Source organism: Fukomys damarensis, unplaced genomic scaffold, assembly GCF_012274545.1.
Source record: "Fukomys damarensis isolate Sample0158 unplaced genomic scaffold, DMR_v1.0_HiC HiC_scaffold_19, whole genome shotgun sequence".
NCBI lineage: Eukaryota > Metazoa > Chordata > Mammalia > Rodentia > Bathyergidae > Fukomys > Fukomys damarensis.
Genome location: NW_022900931.1, coordinates 46815166 through 46835177, shown reverse-complemented (window position 1 = coordinate 46835177; position 20012 = coordinate 46815166). Strand labels below are relative to the sequence as shown.

At 37.6% G+C, this 20012-nt stretch overlaps 1 protein-coding gene across 5 annotated transcripts in view; it reads left to right on the top strand.

Annotated features, from left to right (window-relative positions):
- Sdhc (succinate dehydrogenase complex subunit C) overlaps positions 1 to 20012 on the top strand; it is a 45233-nt gene that overhangs the window by 14289 nt on the left and 10932 nt on the right. For all 5 annotated transcript variants that reach the window (XM_033765688.1, XM_010616590.3, XM_010616589.3 and 2 more), the window contains one exon: positions 7532 to 7593. In XM_033765688.1, the coding sequence (XP_033621579.1) occupies positions 7532 to 7593 (62 nt within the window). The remainder of the gene's footprint in view (positions 1 to 7531; positions 7594 to 20012) is intronic.

Genomic DNA, 20012 nt, shown 5'->3' with positions numbered 1-20012 from the left:
TTTTTTTTTTTTTTTTTTTTTTTTTTTTTGGTACCAGGGATTGAACTTGGGCCCTTGTGCTTGCAAAGCAGGCGGCAGAATCACTGAGCTAAATCCCTGGCCCTCAAATGTGTAGTCTTAAAGGCCTGTAGTTTAGAAATGTGATGCAAATGTATGAATTGAGGTATTGTCAGGGTTTTTTTTTTTGTTTTTTGTTTTTTTTTTTTTTTGCCCTAGGGAAGATTCAGTTTGTAGTTTCTAGAAGCCTCCCACATTCCTTGGCTAATGTCTTCTGTCTTTTTTTGTTGCTGTGTTGCCCAGGCTGGCCTTTAGCTTGGCTTCCCAAATACCTGGGATTGCAGAGATGCACCACCATACCTGGCTCCTTCTGTCTTTAAAGCAGACAACAGAGTTCTCACTTTGTAACAGAGCAGAGTCCTAACTTTCTGCCTCTCCTACTTTTAGGAAAATTACATTGTGACCCACCCAGATAGTATAAGACAATCAATCAATATCAAGGTCCTGAATTTCATTACATCACTAAAACCCCTTCTAAGAATTAAAACATTGATGCCTTCATGGGGAGGGGGTTTGTGCCCACTACAGCCCACCCTTTGGCCCCAAAAGATTATGTTTGTCTCATGTGCAAAATACATTCACCATCATCCCTGTGATCCCAAAAGTTTCAACCCATTATAGCATCTACTCAGAATTTTAAAATTTCACTTAAACCTCACCATCTAAATCAGATACGAGTGAGGCTCTGTGTATAATCGCTGCTGAGGTACACTTTTTTCTTCATCTGTGAAATTTAAGGAACAAGTTACTTCCGGATATGGTGCAACATGCCTGTATCCCAGCACACTGGGAGGCTGAGGCAGGAAGATGGCAAGTTCAAGGCCAGCCTGAGTAACTTACTAAGAACCTGTTTCAAACAAAAAAGCTGGGAATGTAGCTCAGTGCAAAGCCCCTAGGTTCAATCTGTAGCACCAGGGGGAAAAAAATTAAAAAGAAGAAATGTTACCTGGTTGGAACTGTAACTCAGTGGTAGAGCCCAGTGTGTATTAAGTCACAGCCCTGTAAAAAGAAAGAAAATTGCATCTATACTGAACACATACATTATTTCTTGTCATTATTCCTTAAACAATACTGTACAACTATTTACATAGTGTCTACCTATATTAGGTATCATAAGTAACCTAGAGTTGAGCTATGCAAGAGGATGTGTGTAGGTTATATGTGAATACCATGCCATTTTGTATAAGGAGCTGGAGTGTTCATGGACTTTGGTATCCCAGGGAGGTGATGAGGGTCCTGGAACCAGTCTCCCACAGATACCAAGGAGTGACTATCCTGCAAATGTAGTGGCTTAAAAACAACACAAATTTGTTCTGGGATTTAGCTCAGTGGTAGAGTACTTGCCTAGCATATGTGAGGCCCTTGGGGTTCAATCCCCAGCACCACAAAACAAAAACCACCAATAGTGCAAATTTATTTTCTTATAGTTTTGTAGGTTAGAATTTTAGTCTCATAGGTCTCTTGGCTATAATCAAAATGTTGGCAAGGTTCTGTTCTCTTCTGGAGGCTACAGGGAAAATCCATTTCCTTGCCTTTCCCAGCTTATAAAGGCTGCTCAAATCCCTTGACTTGTGGTCTCCTTCCATCTTTAGAGCCTGCAGTGGTAGAACAGGTTATCCAATCTTCCTGTGCTGACCCTGCTTCTTTTACTACATTTCTTCTTTCTACCTTCTGCCAGCCTCTTCAGCCTTTTAAAGAGCTTTGTGATTACACTGGAACCATCTAGATAATCAGGATAGTCATGGATTTCTTTAGTGGGGTCATTATTCTGCTTATCAAAACTTGGGTGTGTGTTTCCTTGTGTTTGTGTGTGTGTGTACCTGTATGTGTGTGCAAGCATGTATGTATCTGTGTGTTTTACTGGGGATTGAACTCACAGCCTTTGCACTGAACTATTTCTCTAGCCTTTTTTATTTTTTATTTTAAGATAGAATCTTCTAAGTTGCTAAGTTGCCCAGGCTGGGTTTAAACCTGCAGTCTTCTTGCCTCTGCCTCCCAGAATGCTAGGATTACAGGCTTGCACCACCATGCCCAGCTTGTTTTTCAGTTTAAAAATGTTCTCAACAGTACACCATCACAGTCAGAAATTAACATTCACACAGTGCTACCATCTAAACTTTAGGTTCCATGCACCTTTTTTCATTTGTCTGGTAATGTCCATTGTAGGTCTAAGATCAAATCCAGAATTTTGTATTGCAATTAGTTGTCACATCTCTTTAATCTCCTTCAGTATGGAGTAGTCTTTCCTTATCTTTTATGACCTTGATATTTTTAGAATGTTTGTCAGTTTAAGTTTGTCTGATGTTTTCTTTTTTTTTTTTTTCTTTTTGGTACATGGGATCAAACTCAGGTCCTTGCACTTGCGAGGCAGGCCACTGAACCACTGAGCTAAATCCCTGGCCCTGTCTGATGTTTTCTTATGATTTGTGCCTTTTGGCCGGTAGTACTCCTAAAGTGATGCTATATTCTGTTCATTGCATTATATCAGGAGCTACACGATGATTTCACCCATTACTAATGATGTGAACTTTTATCACTGGTTAAGATTTGCCTACTGGATTTCTCCTTTGTAAATGTATCACTTAACACATATTTTGTAGGACGCTACTTTGGGACACTAAATATTCTGTTTTTCGTCGTTTACCCACCAGTGTTTGTTGATACTTGCCTAAATCAGTGACTATTATAGTTGCTAAATTGTGATTTTTCTAATTGCATGTATGTCCTAGATTTGTTTATTTCTGTAGGTTAAAGCTTGATTTATTTGTCACTTTGGACTGAAAGATTCATATTTTGCCTAAAGGAATATAGTCTGTTACTCTCATTATTTTTCTTTCTTTTTTTGGGGTAATAGGGATTGAACTCAGGTCCTTGCACTTGTGAGGCTGGCGGCGGCACCACTGAGCTAAATCCCCAGCCCTCATTATTTATTTTGTTGTTCAGAGTGTTCGGAGCGTCCCAGACTTGATCAAGACAGCTCCTGTGAGATCAGTATCTGGGTGCTAGGTGTCATTGCTTCTGGGCCCCACAGTGGGTATAGCTAAGATGCACAAAAAGTGATTGAAAAATTGAATTGAATGTTTATATCTTTAAAAAAATATTATAGTAAAAAAGATTGCCAAGAATGATGGGATAAGTGTGTTTGAAGCGACGGGGAGTATTTTGAGGGGGTTAATGGCAGTGTGTTTTTTATTATAATAAACTTTTCATTTTAAACATGCACCATAGTTTTTGAACAGTTTTTGCCAAGTAAAAACATCACAGTGTGTCCTCATCTAGCACTGGATCTGGCACTGTGTACTTCTGGCTCTCCCTCAAAGTAAAAATGACCGTGAAAGGTAAACATTCTGAATTGATCCAGATCATCAAGCCACAATAGCACAGTTAAAGATACTCACAAAAGCTGACTTCCAGAACTGCTTTGGAAAGTGGCAAGAACAATGGGATAAGTGTGTTCGGGGTGAGGAGGAGTATTTTGAGGGGGATTAATGACAATGTAACTTTTACTGTAATAAAATTTAAAAAATTTAAACACTTAATATAGTTTTCCATCATGCTTCATGTGTTTGCTGTCACCCTCCAGACGTGTGTACCTAATCACGTACACATAAATACATCTCTTTTTATCTCTTGTCTGCAGAAGTGGTGTTGATAACTTTTTTTGCTGCTGACTTCTGAGGAAAGTTGTTGTAAATCTGCTGCTTTTTTTTTTGCTTAAATTAACCCAGCAAAGCATCTTGAGCTTGTCTACCCTCTTTCCTGAGTGTCTGCCAGGGAGGCTAGCCATATTTTAACCACCTCCACAAATACCACAACCCTTTGAGTTTTTTTCTAACCCAGATTCCAGGAATAATAGCAGAATCTATACATTCTACCACAATAGGAGGAGACTAAAAAGTAGTCTCTTGGTACTTTATGGTGAAACTTTTCTAAAAGAGATACACAGTTTGGGGGAGGATTATAATGATGAAAAACTTACTAAATTATTCTAAATCTATAGTTAAAGCCCTGATTTTCTTTCCCCCCACAATGATATTTAAAAAAAAAAAAATGGTAGTGGGCTGCTGAGGTTAGCTCTTCCAGTTATAGGACTCCAGATACATTTGTGGAAAAAAGACATAGTATGGAGCACAGGGCTCTTTCCAGGGTGACTTGTTAAGGAAAAGTGTCTGAGATATCTGAAATCATACTTTATTACTGACCTTCAGATTTCTTTGGAAAGGCATGGAAGTAAATGATTTCTTTTCTTTTTGGTATCCGGGATCGAACTCGGGTCCTTGCACTTGCAAGGCAGGCAGTGGAACCACTGAGCTAAATCCCTGGTCCCCTCATATATTTATTGGCCATTTGTGTGTTTTCTTTGGAGAAATGCTTTTACTTTTTGATAGTATGGTTTGCAGCACAGTTGTTAGATTACTTGTTAAAATTTGTGTAGTCTCTATCTCTAGCATTCCTTTTATTAGCATTCCATTAACAAAGTTAAAAAAAAGGAGATAAAATTAATGTAATTTATGCCAGTACTTTTTCGATGGCTCACAGTGTGCTTGGTACTTTTCTAGGAGTCAGAAATGAAAGATAAATAAGCTATAACTTATGTTCAAAGGATCTCCATATTTCCTAAAAAAGTGCATTTCTTAATGGAAATTTTACTGGCTCCTAGTGACCACCTCTTCTGTAAGTGAATTAAAAGTCTTGATTTTCTATACTAGACTCTTACCTAACGTTCCCACAGCAAATAGTAGGGATGACTTGTCTCTGTTTTATAGTATCTGGGACCTCAGCTGGAAAAAGTAAAGGCTGGGGTTAAATTAATCTGAAGATGAATTGCTCACATGTCTTGGCCTTATTCTGTCTGTCCAAAAGGCCCTTGTGTGTGTGTGTGTGTGTGTGTGTGTGTGTGTGTGTGGTACTGGGATCGAACTCAGGACTTGTGCTTGCGAGGCAGGCACCGTGCTACTAAGTTAAATCCTTGACCCCGGCCCTTATTTTCTCTACATGGGCTTTCCTTATAAACTATACATATCCTACTTTGGGCTTCCTCATAGCATGAAGGAGGAAGTAAAATCTGAAAATCTTCGCATCCTGAGTTCTGTTGCTTTGTTTCCTGAGGCTTAAAGTCTTGTCTGAGTTCATGGGAAGGGGCTAAATACTTGGCTTATAAGAAATAAGATTCTCAAAGATTATGTGGTACTGAAATAATGTTTGGTTATTTTTGGAAAATGAGATGTGCTTTATCTGCTCAGTACTAGACTAACCAAGCTGTGGTGTTTAAAATTAGGGTAACATTTAGATTCAGCTGTTTTTCAGTCATGGTATTTTAATTCATCTGGTTTAGGAGCCCTAAGTGCATTCAGAATGCTAAGCAGTTGTCTTACAATTTCTTCGCCCCTTTAAGATTTCAGTTGTTTCCAATCAAACCTTATTCTCTCTTTTTTGGTCTGGTAATCATCTCTGACAAAACACTTGAGCAATCTGTTTCACACACTGTCAACATTTTAACATAAAATTGTCTATCCCAGTTAGGCTTTCTTTCTCTGAATTTTTAAAGCCGCTTTTTGTTGTCCTTGACATTTTTGCAAGTCTCAGCTCATTCTGAGTTTTAATCTCCTGATTCTTCCTGTCAAATTATGCCATTGTTCCATTTGTCTTTGGTTATGTCATCCCACGTTTTACATTTGTCTGGTTAAAATGAATTCATCAGAGTACTGCCTAGCCAATTTTTTGTTTGTTTTTTTGTTTCAATATTACTGCTTTTGTTTTTTTTTTTCTTTTAAAGACTGGGTCTTATTTTATAGTAGTCCAGGCTGGCCTCAAACTGGCAATCCTCCCGTCTTCGCCTCCTGAATGCTGGGATTATGGGTATATACCTCTACGGCTGGCTGGCTCACTACTACTTCCTTTTTTTTGGATTGCATTTAGGACCTTGATCTTTTGAGACAGGTGGCAGCACCACTGAGCTAAATCCCTGGCCTGCTGGCTCACTTCTTGACCATTTTCATTACCTCTATAGAATTTCTTGAGATCTTTTCAACCTTAAGTTACTTTGCTTCAGAATATTGAGTATGTGGTCTGACTGTGCTCTATGGTGATATTCCAAATGTATGTCAGCCTTCTCCAAAGAGTCTTGTTCTTTTTGTTTTACTGACCAGTTGCCTTCTTGAGCATGAGAACTAGATCTAGAACAACATGTTGGTTGCCCTTCTACGGAAATGCTTTAGCAAATTGATGAGTCGTGATTTTAAAAGGAATTTGATGAAAAAGTAGTTTAGAACTATCATGGATTAAGTAATATATATAAAATGTAGCAAAATTAGATGTAAAATTGTGGGCTAGGTAACTTATAGGGAAGAGTGAATGGTATGTTAAATATGGATGTTTTGGGGGATATAAGGAAAATTTAAGAATGACTGTATATTTCTATGAAACTGGATAAATAAAACATCAGATTTTCTTCTACTTCATTGTTATGACTAGAAAATAGAAGGACCTGGCTGGTTGTATTCTGGTGATTACTTTCTAGCTGTCCCCACTTTCATTGATGTCAACATGGTGACCCATGTTTCTTCATGTAAAAGGGGTAGTTTCTCTCTCTCAGCTCTAACAATAATGCAGTTTGGTAAAAAGAGAAAGACACTTCTTGTCTTTTTTTTTGATACAGGGTCTCTTCAGCTCAGCCTGGCCTTGAATCTTCCTGCCTCAGCCTCCTGAATGCTGGGATCACAGGCATGCGCCATGACATCCAGCAAGACAGTTCTTAATTAATCAGTTTTCTTTGTCTTTTGTACTACCTCATGCAAGATATGCAAATGTCCTACCACTGAGCTACACCACCAGCCCATTATTTCAAATTTAAAAATAGAAATATGGAAATACACACACACACACGCACACACACACACTCTCTCTCTCTCTCTCTCTCTCTCTCTCTCTCTCTCTCTCTCTCTCTGTCTCTCTCTCTCTCTCCAGGGATTGAACTTGGGAACTTGGGACCTTGCACTTGTGAGGCAGGTGGTGGAACCACTGAGCTAAATCCCCAGCCACAGAAATATTAAATAAGCCTGGTGTGGTGGCACACACCTGTGATCTCAGCACTTGAGAGGCTGAGACAACAGGATTGCTGTGAGTTCAAGGCCAGCCAGAACTACATGGCGAGACCATGTCTCAAAAAACAAAAAAAGAAAGGAAATATTAAATAGTGCTTATTTAGTTTTTTATTTTGTTTTTACCAAGATCATTCTCTGCTATGAGGTCTTTTTTCTGTGTGTGTATGTGTCATGGAACCCAGAGGCACTCTACCCTTGAGCTACATATCCCACCCTTTCTTTTCTTTTTTTTTAAATTTTGAAACAGGGTCTTACTAAATTACCCAAACTGGCTTGAACTTGAATGCTACTGCCTGAAGCCTCTCAAGTAGCTAGGATTAAACACCTGGCATCTTCTTCTTTTTAAAACTTGTCTGTGTGTTTCTTTGTAGTTGGTCTCTTCCCATGATGATGTCTATTTGCCATCGTGGAACTGGTATGGCCTTGAGTGGAGGTAAGTATGACTATTTTTGTTTTGTTTTGTTTTTTTGGTTTTTTGAGACAGGGTCTCACTATGTAGTTGAGACTGACCTGGAACTCACTATGCAGCCCAGGCTGGTCTCGAACTCACAGTGATCCTCCTGCCTCAGCCTCCCGAGTGCTGGGATTACGGGCATGCGCCACCACACCCGGCTATGACTATTTTATATACACGCAGAGTGCGCATGCACACACATTTAGAAGAAATATATGGCTTTTCTCAGTGCCCCCTTGGGAGTTCAGCAACTTGATGTAGAGAGATTGATGAGTGCCTTTAAACTTCATTCCTTTAACAACTAATTATGAGTTTCCATTATCCTCACATTCTTTTCTTAGCAGATTTTAAATTCATTTCCTAGTATTTTCTGATGTTATATTTATTAAAATGACAGCAGAGATTGAAATGTAATAGAGATGGGCAAGCTGAGAGCTGGTTGATGAAACAATCCAAGATCAGTCATCAGCCTTCTGAGATTCTACTAGAACCTCAGTTTTAGCATCCATTCTCTTTTGCCTGGAATTACCATGGTCGAGAAGACTAACTCGCTAACTAATCTAACACAGTCTTGTCATACAGACCAGAGTGTGTTTATTCACTCATATAATGTGAAATACAGCCACAGAGTGAATTGTATATTGTTCTTAAGATAGTACATCCTTTTTATTTATTTGTTTAGTTTTTGGTACCGGGGATTGAACTTGGGTCCTTGCACTTGCAAGGCAGGCCACTGAACCGCTGAGCTAAATCCCTGGCCCAGTACATCCTTTTTAGGTAGGAAAGTTTATTGTATGGATTGCGTATTAAAATCATTTTCTGGGATCTGATGTATCTTTTCACAGGAATATACAAGAGAATCAGTAGACTGCTTAAGTTTCTTTAGATGAGTGCTGGAGACGTAGATAGGTATTTTGCTTTTATAGTTTTCTGTTTCTAGATTATAGCATGTATTGTACCCCCACTCTCACCAAAAACAGAAGGCAGATTAGGTTCTCTTAAATACATACTTTCAAAGCATTCTGGCTTTCCCTTTCATAATACTTAATCAGAGTTGTAGTTTACTTGCTCATTATCATTCTTTCTTACTAGATTGTATGTGTTCTGTGAGGGCTCAGACTACATCTGTCTGCATTTTTGTCAACCTAGCATGGTGCCTAAAATGCAGTAGATATTCAGTAAATACTTGCAGAATGAATACTAGTATCCTCTTCTGTTAGTACATGTTTTTTCCTGAATTTTTTTACCAGTCTGTGGATCAGACTTAGGGCCTTGAGCATGTTAGATAAGTGATCTAACATACTGAGCTATACCCCTAGCAACGTTTTCTACATTTTTGCTCAGTGTGTAATCATGTTTTCAAGTTCTAGAGATGGCTTATGTTACTTCCTCCATGCTGACTTTTAGTAGCTATGTAATTTCTGGGGTAGTGAACGCATCCACATGAAGAGAAGGAGATGCACACAGCTCCTGGACTTGGAACACTTCTAACCCTTGCATATGTACCTTTTCATCTGGCTGTTCATCAGTTATAGTATTATTCATAGTAAACTAGTAAATGTTTTTTTAAAAAACTACTTGTGTTGTACTTCAACACTGGTATTTCTGGATTCTGTGATTGCTAGATTAACTGAGAGCTACTTGATTCAGTGGGAGCAAGAATAGGTTATCAGGCATTAGAGCACTGCATAGGTAAATCTTGAGTTTGTTCTCTGTCTCCTTGAGACATTCAGGAAACAGTGCTCTCTCTTAACCAAGGTGATCCAGCTCTTACATATATCTACAAAGGGAGCAAATACAAACCAAGAGTGGTGGAGTGCTTTCTAAAAGAAATACCTGGATGAGCTATTAGCACATATTCAGCAAGCCTTCTGTTCTCATCTGCCAGTCTTAGGCCCTTTGCTGGCAGAGGAAAATGGCCTTACGACTAGAATAGCATATAAATCTGTGCCATGTGTACAAACTCTTCTTCCTATGGTTGGTTCCCTGGTGTGCCTTTACGCTCATCCTAGGTAATGTCAAGGAAATAATCTTGCCTATATTCTGTATGAAGTCATATACCTGAGAGACAGAAGTCCCACTGCTTTTTTTGGGGGGGGTTTTTTGAGACGGGGTTTCACTGTGTAGTTGAGGCTGACCTCGAACTCACTATGTAGCTCAGACTGGTCTCGAACTCACAGTGATCCTCCTGCTTCAGCCTCCCGAGTGCTGGGATTACAGGCGTGAGCCACCATGCCCGGCCCCACTGCTTTATGTTATGAAAATTCCAAGCCTCTCTGTCTCTTCTCTTGATACTTAAGGCTGGAAGCAAAGCCCAAGTTTTTTCATCACATCAGGCATCATTACTACCTTTCAAGGAGATGGCCCACTTGTACAACATAGAGCAAATGGCAGCCTTCAGGGCCTAGCATGTAATGTGATCTTGCTTCAGAAATTTGATGCCAGCAGAGCTGTGAGGGCAGGAAAGAGATTTTTCTTAATTTTCTTTTGGTGATGTGGTGGTAGAAAGAAGGAAAAGTACCCTTTCTTTTTTCAAGTCCTTCGATGCTCCTTTTGTGCTTCTTTAAACTGTTTTTATTGAAGTGCTTTTTTGCAGGGCTAGTGGCTCTAGGGTAGGGATCCTGTATTTAGGGAGCTGCTGCTGAGGCATTAATAGAAATTACCTTAAGCTAAGTCTCTGCTGTTCATAATACAGTATGCATATGTATGTGAATACTATATTTATATATACATACATCTGTATGTACATGTAGTACAGAGAGAGTACTGCTGATAAATAAGGATGGGAAGTCCTATCTAAGAGCTGTCATTCCTTTGGTTGGTAAAGGGATGATAGAATTCAGGCATAATCATGACTTATAAAATTAAAAAAAAAAAAAGGTGATTGATGTGGCTTAAAAATCCATGTGTGGTTCCTGTTTTTTAACCTGCTTATACTGAACTGATAGAACAAGGTATAACATTCAGTTGCTAATTACTGTAAGGTGTGGTAGTGCACACCTGTAATCCCAGCACCTGGGAATCTGAGGCAGGAGCATCACCAGGAGTTCAAGGCCAGCCTGAGTTCCATAGTGAGTTCAAAGTTAGCCTGAGTAAACTAACATATCAGGATCCTGTTTTAAAAAACAAAACGAGAAATGATTGATGTGGCCTGGGAATGTGTGCAAACTGATAATTTCATTTTTCTGGCATTCTTTTCCATTTTTTTTACACAAGAAAAAAACCTTTTGAAAGAAATAGAATAATCATGTTAACTGCCTTGCTTAGCCTCTTTCAATGACTGTGTTTGCCTTTGCACTTAGATTAAAATTAATAAATAAATAAATAAATAAATAAATAAATAAATAAATAAAAAAAATTCGGATCTCTGAGCTGAGTGTGGAGCTCATGCCTATAATCTCAGCACTCAGGAAGCTGAAAGAGGATGGCCAAGGAGTTTTAGGCCAGCCTGGGCTACACAGTGAGTTCAAGACCAGCCTAAGTTGAAACCTTGCTTCAAATAAGACAAGACAAAACAAAACATTCAAATCTTCACCACAGCCTTTCCCTGCCATATCCGGCCTTTGCTTAACTCCTTTCTTCCATCCCTCACCTTACTTACTATATGTCAGGCATATTGATCTTCAAGCACTTTGAATTCTTTTGAATCTTTGAATTCTTGTGTGTGTGTGTGTATGTTTTGGTAGCTGGGATAGAACTTGGGCCCTCGTGCTTGCAAGGCAGGTGGCAGAACCACTGAGCTAAATCCCTGGCCCTGGTGTTTGCATTGCTGCAGCAGGCAAAACTTTCTTGTTCCAGAGCCATTGCATGTTTTATTGCTTTGTTTTGGAATACCTTGCTGCAGTGTACATGGTTAGTTCTGTTTGTCCTAGAGTACTTTGCTTACCACCATATCTAAACTAGATTTGTTATTTTGTAATTCCTTGTGAATTTTCTGTTCCACAGCACTAGTCCTTCATAGTTCTTATTGTACTGGTTGTTTCTTTCATAGGTCTTATTATACAGTTGGTAGTTATATTGTTTGCTAACGTGTAAGTCAGTCTCATTAGACTGTACACTGTCCAGTCTGGGTACATCTATCGTATTTACCATTCATGCACTCTGGCACTAAAGAGATGCTTAGTAAATCTTTAGTTACTGAATGAGTACTTGGGTAAGTTACTGTCTTCACAGTGGTTGCTTCACATTCTTTTTTGCCCTTTTTTTTCCAGTCCTGAGGATTGAACCTAGGGCCTTCATCCTGAGCTACATGCCCCACTGTAGGAGCCAGCCTGTTAACCGACCTAGGGGGTTTACAATAAAGGAATAAAGAGGCAAAGACAAATTTCTGAGCAATGGGGACAGGGGACTCCTGTCTTAGAAAAACTAGAGCACAAAGATTCTGGAAAGTCCCATTTTTACTAGTTAAACAAGGCAATGTAGCAAACATGCAATTGTAGGAAGAAAGAACTGTAAATGATTAATGAGAGACATACCAATCCCATATCCAGATATGTAATTTTTTTTTTAGCCCTTGGCTGATGTTGTTCTGCCCTGGGGATACTGCGGGCATCAGCATCCCTGTGTGCAAACAAGGGAGGGGGCAGTGTTTTACCCCCTCTCCTATCCTTAGGAGAGGTCAACAGTATCTGCAGCTGAACCTGCAGACCTTTTTTGAAACAGGGTCTCACTAAATTTCTGTATAGCTGTTTGGGCCTGAGCTTGCAGTTCGCCTGCCTTAGCTTCCCAGAGTGCTGGGATCACAGGTGTGAGCCACCATGCTTGGCTTCTTCCTGTCTTCTCATTAATCCCTGTTATGCATTAGAAACTAGATAGGGGGGCCAGGGATATAGTTTGGTACCAGAAAAATAAAAGAAAGTAGGTAGGGATAATGTGTAATCTCTACCTTCAAGACAGTGGCATGAAAGGAGAAAAACAAATAATGTAATGAGAGATACGGAGACCCAGAGGAGAGACCAGCAGGTACTTTGAAGGAGTTGAATGGCTTGAAATAAGGTTGAAGGAAGAGTTTGCAGAGAAGAGGTGAAGCGGGGCATTCTAACAGAGACATTTCCTTATGCTGAGAAACAGGAACTGGAAAGCACTTGGAGTCATTGGGTAATGATGATGATGTCTGGTTGCTTGAAACTGATGTTAGTGGGAGAAGTGGCAGATGATAAGGCTGGAAAGTGGCCAGACAGCAAAGAACTTTCACTTCTGTGCTGAGGAGTTGGAACTTGATCCTATAGACAGTGGAAGGCCGAAAGTTGCTATTCTCTTCCTTTGATACACTAGCAGGACAAACTGGCCCAGATAGATCTGAGTTATTTATTCAGAGATTTTATGGCTAATATATAAATTTTATTAGATTTTTAAAAATTATTGTAATACATTTTTATTAGATTTTTAAAAATTATTAAAATACATATGAATACCAAACCAGCACTACAACGAATTCTAAACAATATCCTAGAAAAAGACAATGAAGGTAACACAATGAGGCCCAACAGAGCAAATCAGATAGGCAAGCCAAGAAACTAAAAGGAGAAGGTGAAAAAAAAACACAAAACATGATAACAATAAGTTAGTACATATCGGTTATAACCATCAATATTAACGGCCTCAATTCACCAGTTAAGAGAAATAGACCAGCAGAATGTATTAAGAAGCAAGATCCAATAATATGCTGTATACAAGACACGTCTAGTGTAAAAAGAAGCCCGTAGACTGAAAGTGAAAGGACAGAAAATGTCTTCATGTAACAGGAGCTCCCCTACCCCGAAAAAAGCAGGGGTAGCAATCTTATTCACAGACAAAATAAGGTTCAAACTTAAACTGATTGAAAGAGACAAAGAAGTTCACTACATCCTTGTGAAGGGAACAATTCAAGAGGAAGAGATAACAAATAATTTATTTTTAATTTATTGAGTATGTCAGAAAGTAGATATGTTTTTTTTTCCCCCCTCTTCTTTTTTTCCTTTTTCTTCCTCTGATGCTGGGGATTAAACTCAGCACATTGTTCTGGCTAGGCAGGTACAGTACTATTGAGCTAAATCTCAGGCTTTACATTTCATATTTTTAAAATTTATCAATACATTAATCTTTGTCTCTATATGTTGGTCTACCAAATTGATGAGTTATTTTGGTTCTCATTTTCTTTGCTTTGTTATTTGAGAATTTATGAAATCTGTATAGATGATTATTAAGTCCCATCTGTCATTTTCCTCTTTCATCTCTGCTTTCTACAAACTTCCTTTTCTGTCACTACAGCTTGTTTGGTTGGAAATTTGTTAAGATAAATGTTGTTATGTTATCAATGTATCTTTGTACCTATTTTCTACTGATGACGAATATTAATTTTTAAGTAAATTTTATTATAACTATACTTAATCATTAATATCATTTAGTATCTGGTACATATTACAAATTCCCCAACTCCCTCAAAGATGGTATTTGTTTTTTCTCAAACTATACAAATCACCAACATTCCACACATCAGTGCACTGTTTTATTATACCTAAGTATATATTGTATTGTAGAAAATATGCATTGTGTATATGTGTGGGGGGTATGTTTTTACATATATATGTGCACTATTAAATGAGAAACATGGGCATGAATGTGGTAGGATTGTGCACATTTGGCATATTGATAGTTTCTCTGGCAGCCTTATGATTTCTTTAAATTACATGCTTGACTTAATTCATAGTCATTCGTTTGGGAAGAATATTACATATCTATTGGTGTTAAATTCTATCATTATGCTTATAAAAATATAATAAAAATAAGTATTGGGATATAATAAAATAGAAACAGAAAAATCTGATCTTAAAAATGTGAATTTTTTTAGTTGCTTTTGGATTTCAAATGTAAGTATATTTTTTTCTATGGGAAGTTTTGTTAGAAAATGTAAGTGGTACAGTTAACAAGTACATGGTATTTATCAATTAATAAAACCAAGGAGTTTATAAATCATAAAATTTTGAGGACAGTTTCTCAACTATAATATGTAACTTTGTTTTATTTATAATTACATTATTTCAAAAATATAAGAAAATGAGAAAGAACATAATGTTTGAGGATCATATCAAACTAATGTATTTTGATTAGTCTGTTACATAAATTCTTGTTTATTTCATATCCTTTTTTGCTGTCATATATTTATATTTGAAATTTTTATTTAGTGTCTTCATTTGTTATTATGTATCTTTGCAATCTTTAATAAAAATATTATTGTAATACATATTTGTAGTATACAATAATCACATTACTCTGGGGGGTGGTACATATGTATGAATAATGCATCTTAATTTTGTGACAAGGTCTCACTTTGTAGTCCAGGCTGCCTTTGAACTCATGGCAATCCTCCTGCCTCAACCTCCCACGTGCTGGAATTACAGGCATGGACCACCACACCTAGCTAAATTTTTAAAACTGTGTTGACCTGCTGGGCATGGTGGTGCACACCTGGCAGGCTGAGACAGGTGGATTATTATGAGTTTGAGGCCAGCCTGAACTACATAGCAGACTCTTGTCTCAAAAAAACAAAAACAAACCGGGCATGGTGGTGCATGCCTATAAATAATCCCAGTGCTCGAGAGGCTGAAGCAGGAGGATCACTGAGTTTGAGACCAGCCTGGGCTACATAGTTCTAGGTCAGTCTCAACTACATAGTGAGACCCTGTCTCAAAAATTAAAAAAATTAAAAAAAAAAAAAAACGATATTGACCCTAAAATAATATTATTGAAAAAGAACTTTACAAACAGTGCTTTAAAATAAAAAATGGAAAAAAGGAGGTTAACCACTTTACTGTTGCTTAGGTTCTGTAGGGATTTAAATATTCTGGATTTTCATGACTGTATAAAAGTCTAGATGAGTTGAAATAAGGTAAATTCTTGAAAATGTCAGATAGCCAGAGTTGCAGTAATGAATGAAATATGAATAGGGTGAATAACAAGATGAAACATACAACAATAACAAGCATGAGATTTAGAAGAGAAAATAAGAATGTGGGACATTACATATTTTGATATTGAATGCAACTCTCACTGATTTTTACAGTTAATGAATGGCTATAAGAATGTTTGGGGTCGAATGTTGTGTAGTTACTGAAAACAGGTTAGAGAATCAGAACTCCAGGAAGAGATTTCCTGAATTCATAGGTGAACCTGCTGCTCAGGCAGTCAACCTTTTTTTCTAGAAAAGCCAAATTACATCTGTTTATAAAGAAACTAATGATCTCTAAAACAGCCTTTTTTTCCTTTTTTATTTATTATTCTCAGATGTGATCTGTTACACTTTAGAAATCCTGGAGATTCTAGAGTAAGGCAATACAATATCGAGAAAGGGAAAAAAAGAAACTGGAATGAGACAAATCTAAATTTAGTTCTGACTCTGTCACTAAGTAGCAGTCACATGTTGGACAAGTCATTTGGCTACCCAGAGCCTCAAATTTTTTTGTCCTCATTATGATACTACCTTTTTGCTATTCCTGGGAGCAACAGTTAAAATTTAGAAATCATGAAACTAATATAAATTCTTACACAATCTATGTTTTGCTGTCTGTTGGAATAAACTGAAAGTTTATGACTATGTCAGAGTATTGTAGTGCAACTCACAACATCAAGCAAAGTTCCAAACCCATCAAGATGTATCTGTTAAATATGTACATTTTTGTGTATCACTTATACCTCAAATCCAACTAAACTCAGATGACCTGATAAGTGTGTTAGAGACATAGGACCAGAATGTGACTGAAATTAAAGAAGGAAGAAATCTGGTTGATAGTATTACATTCTGTTTTAGCGTACAGAGTGGCAGCCTGTGGGCCATATTTGATTAACAAATGTATTTTGTTTGGTTGTACTGTGATTAAAAAGAAATAGAATTTTTAAAAAATAGAATTTGAGTCCTTTGCCAGTTTCTAAATTAGATTATTTGTTTTCTTGTTGTTGAGTTCCTTGTATATTCTAGATATTAATCCCTTGTCTAATAACAGAGTTTGCAAATATTTTCTTCCATTCCGTAGGTTATCTCTTTGTTCTGTTGATTGTTTACTCTGTTGTTGCAAAAGCTTTTTAGTTTGATGTAATCCCATTTGTCTCTTTTTGCATTTTTTTTTTCCCTTGAAACAGAGTCTGACTATGTAGTTCAGGCTATCTTCAAACTAACTCTCTATGTAGCCCATGCTGGCCTCAAACTTGCAGCAATCCTCTTGCTTCAGCCTTCCAAATGCTGGGATTACTGGCATGGGTCACCACAGCCAGCTTCTTTCTGATTTTGTTCCCTGTGTTTTTGAGGTGTTATCCAAAAAATTCTCGCCCAAACCAGTGTCATAAAGTGTTTTTCAGATATGTTTTATTCCAAGAGTTTTGAAGTTTTGGGTTAGGATAACTATAATTAACAATAAGATATTTTGTATTTTGAAATAGCTAGAAGAGAGACTTTTGAATGTTTTTACCAGAAAGAAATGATAAGTTAGAAATTCTAATTGCCTTGATTTGATCACTATACACACATGCATCGAAACATCACACTGTACTCCATAAACATGTACAGTTATTATGTGTTAGTTAAGAATAATAAAACTTTTGAAAAAGAAAAAAAGAATTGAATGCCTTTGGGGGGGTCATACTTAACTATCCCTACAATTCTTTCTGAACCTCATTAGTCTGTGTTCCCTGAATTGCCTTGGGCTCTACTTGGTTCACACATTAGTGTAGCCCTTGTAAACATTTTTGTTTTGTTTTGTTAGTTTTTGAGACAGGTTCTTGTTTGTAGTGCAGACTGGCCTTAATCTCACTATGTAGTCCAGGCTGGTCTTGAACTTGCGGAGATCCTTCTGCCTCATCATCCTGATTGTGGAATTATGGTGTATGCCACTATGCCGAGCTCCACTTAATAGGCATTTTTGTAGCTCTTATAGGCTTTGTGTTTGCCCTTCCTGTAGGAGGGGAATAAGGGGGATGACGAGTGGAATGGGTAGGTCAGGAGCATAGAAAGGGGAAAGAAAATGAAGACCAAGGAACCAGGTGTTGAGAATGTTTATTCTTTTTTCTTTTTTTTATTGTTTAAAAGCTTTATGTTTTATTCCACATTTTCAATTATACAGCCATACTTCACATTCATTGTCTTCTGAAACATAAAAAGGTTTACACAGCATCATTTTATGAGAAAATACATAAGCAGAGCTTAGAATTTGAGCAATGAATCATGTACTATGAAGTTCACAAATACGCTTTCAGTCTTAAAAATAATCTGTTGCGTACATACTCACCAAAAAGAGAATGATGAATTTATTCAGGATCTCACTATGTAGTTCAGGCTGATCTTAAACTGATATGTAGCCTAGGCTGACCTCAAATTTGCTGATCCTGCTGCCTCATCCTCCCAAGTGCTGGGGTTACAGGCATGCACCTCCACGCCCTGTCTAGAAATATTTATTCTTTCTTTGGTACCAGGTATCAAACTCAGGTCCTTGAGCTTGCAAGGCAAGCAGTAGCACCGCTGAGCTAAATTCCCAGCTCAAGAATGCTTATTCTTAACTCTATGGAAAAGACACTGAAACTAGAGGACACAGATTTTCTGGTCAGTGAAAAAGTAGATTGTTGTGACATGTATGTGATTTTGTCTTTTTTTTTTTTTTTGGTACCAGGGATTGAACTTGGAATCTTGAACTTGTGAGGCAGGCAGCAGAACCACTGAGCTAAAATCCCTGGCCCCAACATGTAGGTGATTTTTATTTTCCAGCCTTACCTTAATGTGGTTGACATTTTCCTCAAAATTGTTTTCCGTTTGTTCTGATATGCTAAATTTTTTCTTATTTTTTGATGTGCTAATTTTTAAACTGGCTTTCTAGCCCTTGGATTTTGGTTATTTGTAGAACTATCCCACAGTGTATTAGCTCATGGCTGTCTGTTTTATGTACTTTAGTCTTAATTGAGAATAAGACTGAAGAGCAGGTAGGCCATTGACTAGAAAAGACATCAAGAATTTTTGTCGTCTTTGAGAGCCCTTGAAAGATCTTGAGAAAGGTGAGTTGCCTTTCAGTTCTGCTGTTTCATCATTTCCTTTTCTCCTTACAGTAGTTCATACTTACGATTGTGAGAATTTAAAATTCCTAATACAGTCCTGGTGGTGATTATTATTTTTATAATAATTAGTTAATAATTAGAAATAGTCGTACTTCTGAGAAAATGCCAACCATTTGTAGTTAAAAATCTCATTCTAAACCCTTTGCACCTCATGACTGCTTTTCTGATTGTCACAGAAGAGAAAATACTGCTCAGAAGTGCTTTACTGCACCTCAGCACATGAATACTTTGTGACCCTGAGAGAGATTGTAGAGGAGCAGATAGTAGAACACATCATGGTAAGATTAGTGTGACAACCCTTGAGATAAAAGAACAATCTGCTGCTATCAACCTGAGTTTTACACTTGATCTTAGCCAAAAGGCCAAGAAGCGATTCAACCTGAGTTTTAATAATCACTTAGCTTCACCTGGACTCTTGTGGATGCTTTCATTTTCATTTGCATTGACACCTACAGGGGCTTGCTACCAAGAAGTATCTGAAAGAGCTTTTGAGGGCTTTGGAAGTGGCAGTGGAATTTACTGACAGTGTGCACAGTTCTGTATATAGATAGCAATTAACTATGGTGGAATCAGCAGGAGCTGGTCTTGGCAGCCAAGCAAAAGCACCATTTAATTTTTCTAAATGATTATACAGGACAGTTTCAGTGACTGCTTTTCCCATTTTAAAGGAGCTATTTCCTGATTCCCAGTATACTGGACATCAGGAAAGGATTTAGTAAATCTCATTTATTTTCTTCTTACATGTTTTTCAGACATAAGGAGGAGCAGCTTGGGCAAAGTAACTTTTGATTGAAGTTATTCCTTTTTGAAGAAATGAGCCTTATTTTTTAAAAAATGTGAAGGCAGCCAGCCAACATGATCTGTCTTCTAATTAGAATTGTGTAATGATCTCAAATCTCCTTGACCACCCCCTGAAACATTGTCTAAAAAACTTGTTTCCTGACTACAAAAACATATTGTAGAGAATTAAAAAATTCTAGAAAAGTTTCCCACAGTGGCACCGTCAGGACTCACCACCATGCTGGTACCAGGAGCTTTGTTTTCAGCCAGCCAACATGATCTGTCTTCTAATTAGAATTGTGTAATGATCTCAAATCTCCTTGACCACCCCCTGAAACATTGTCTAAAAAACTTGTTTCCTGACTACAAAAACATATTGTAGAGAATTAAAAAATTCTAGAAAAGTTTCCCACAGTGGCACCGTCAGGACTCACCACCATGCTGGTACCAGGAGCTTTGTTTTATTTAAGCTATATATATGTTTGGGTTTTTTTTTTTTTTTTTTTTTTTTTTTTTTTTTGTTTTTTTTTTTTTTGCCGGGGGTT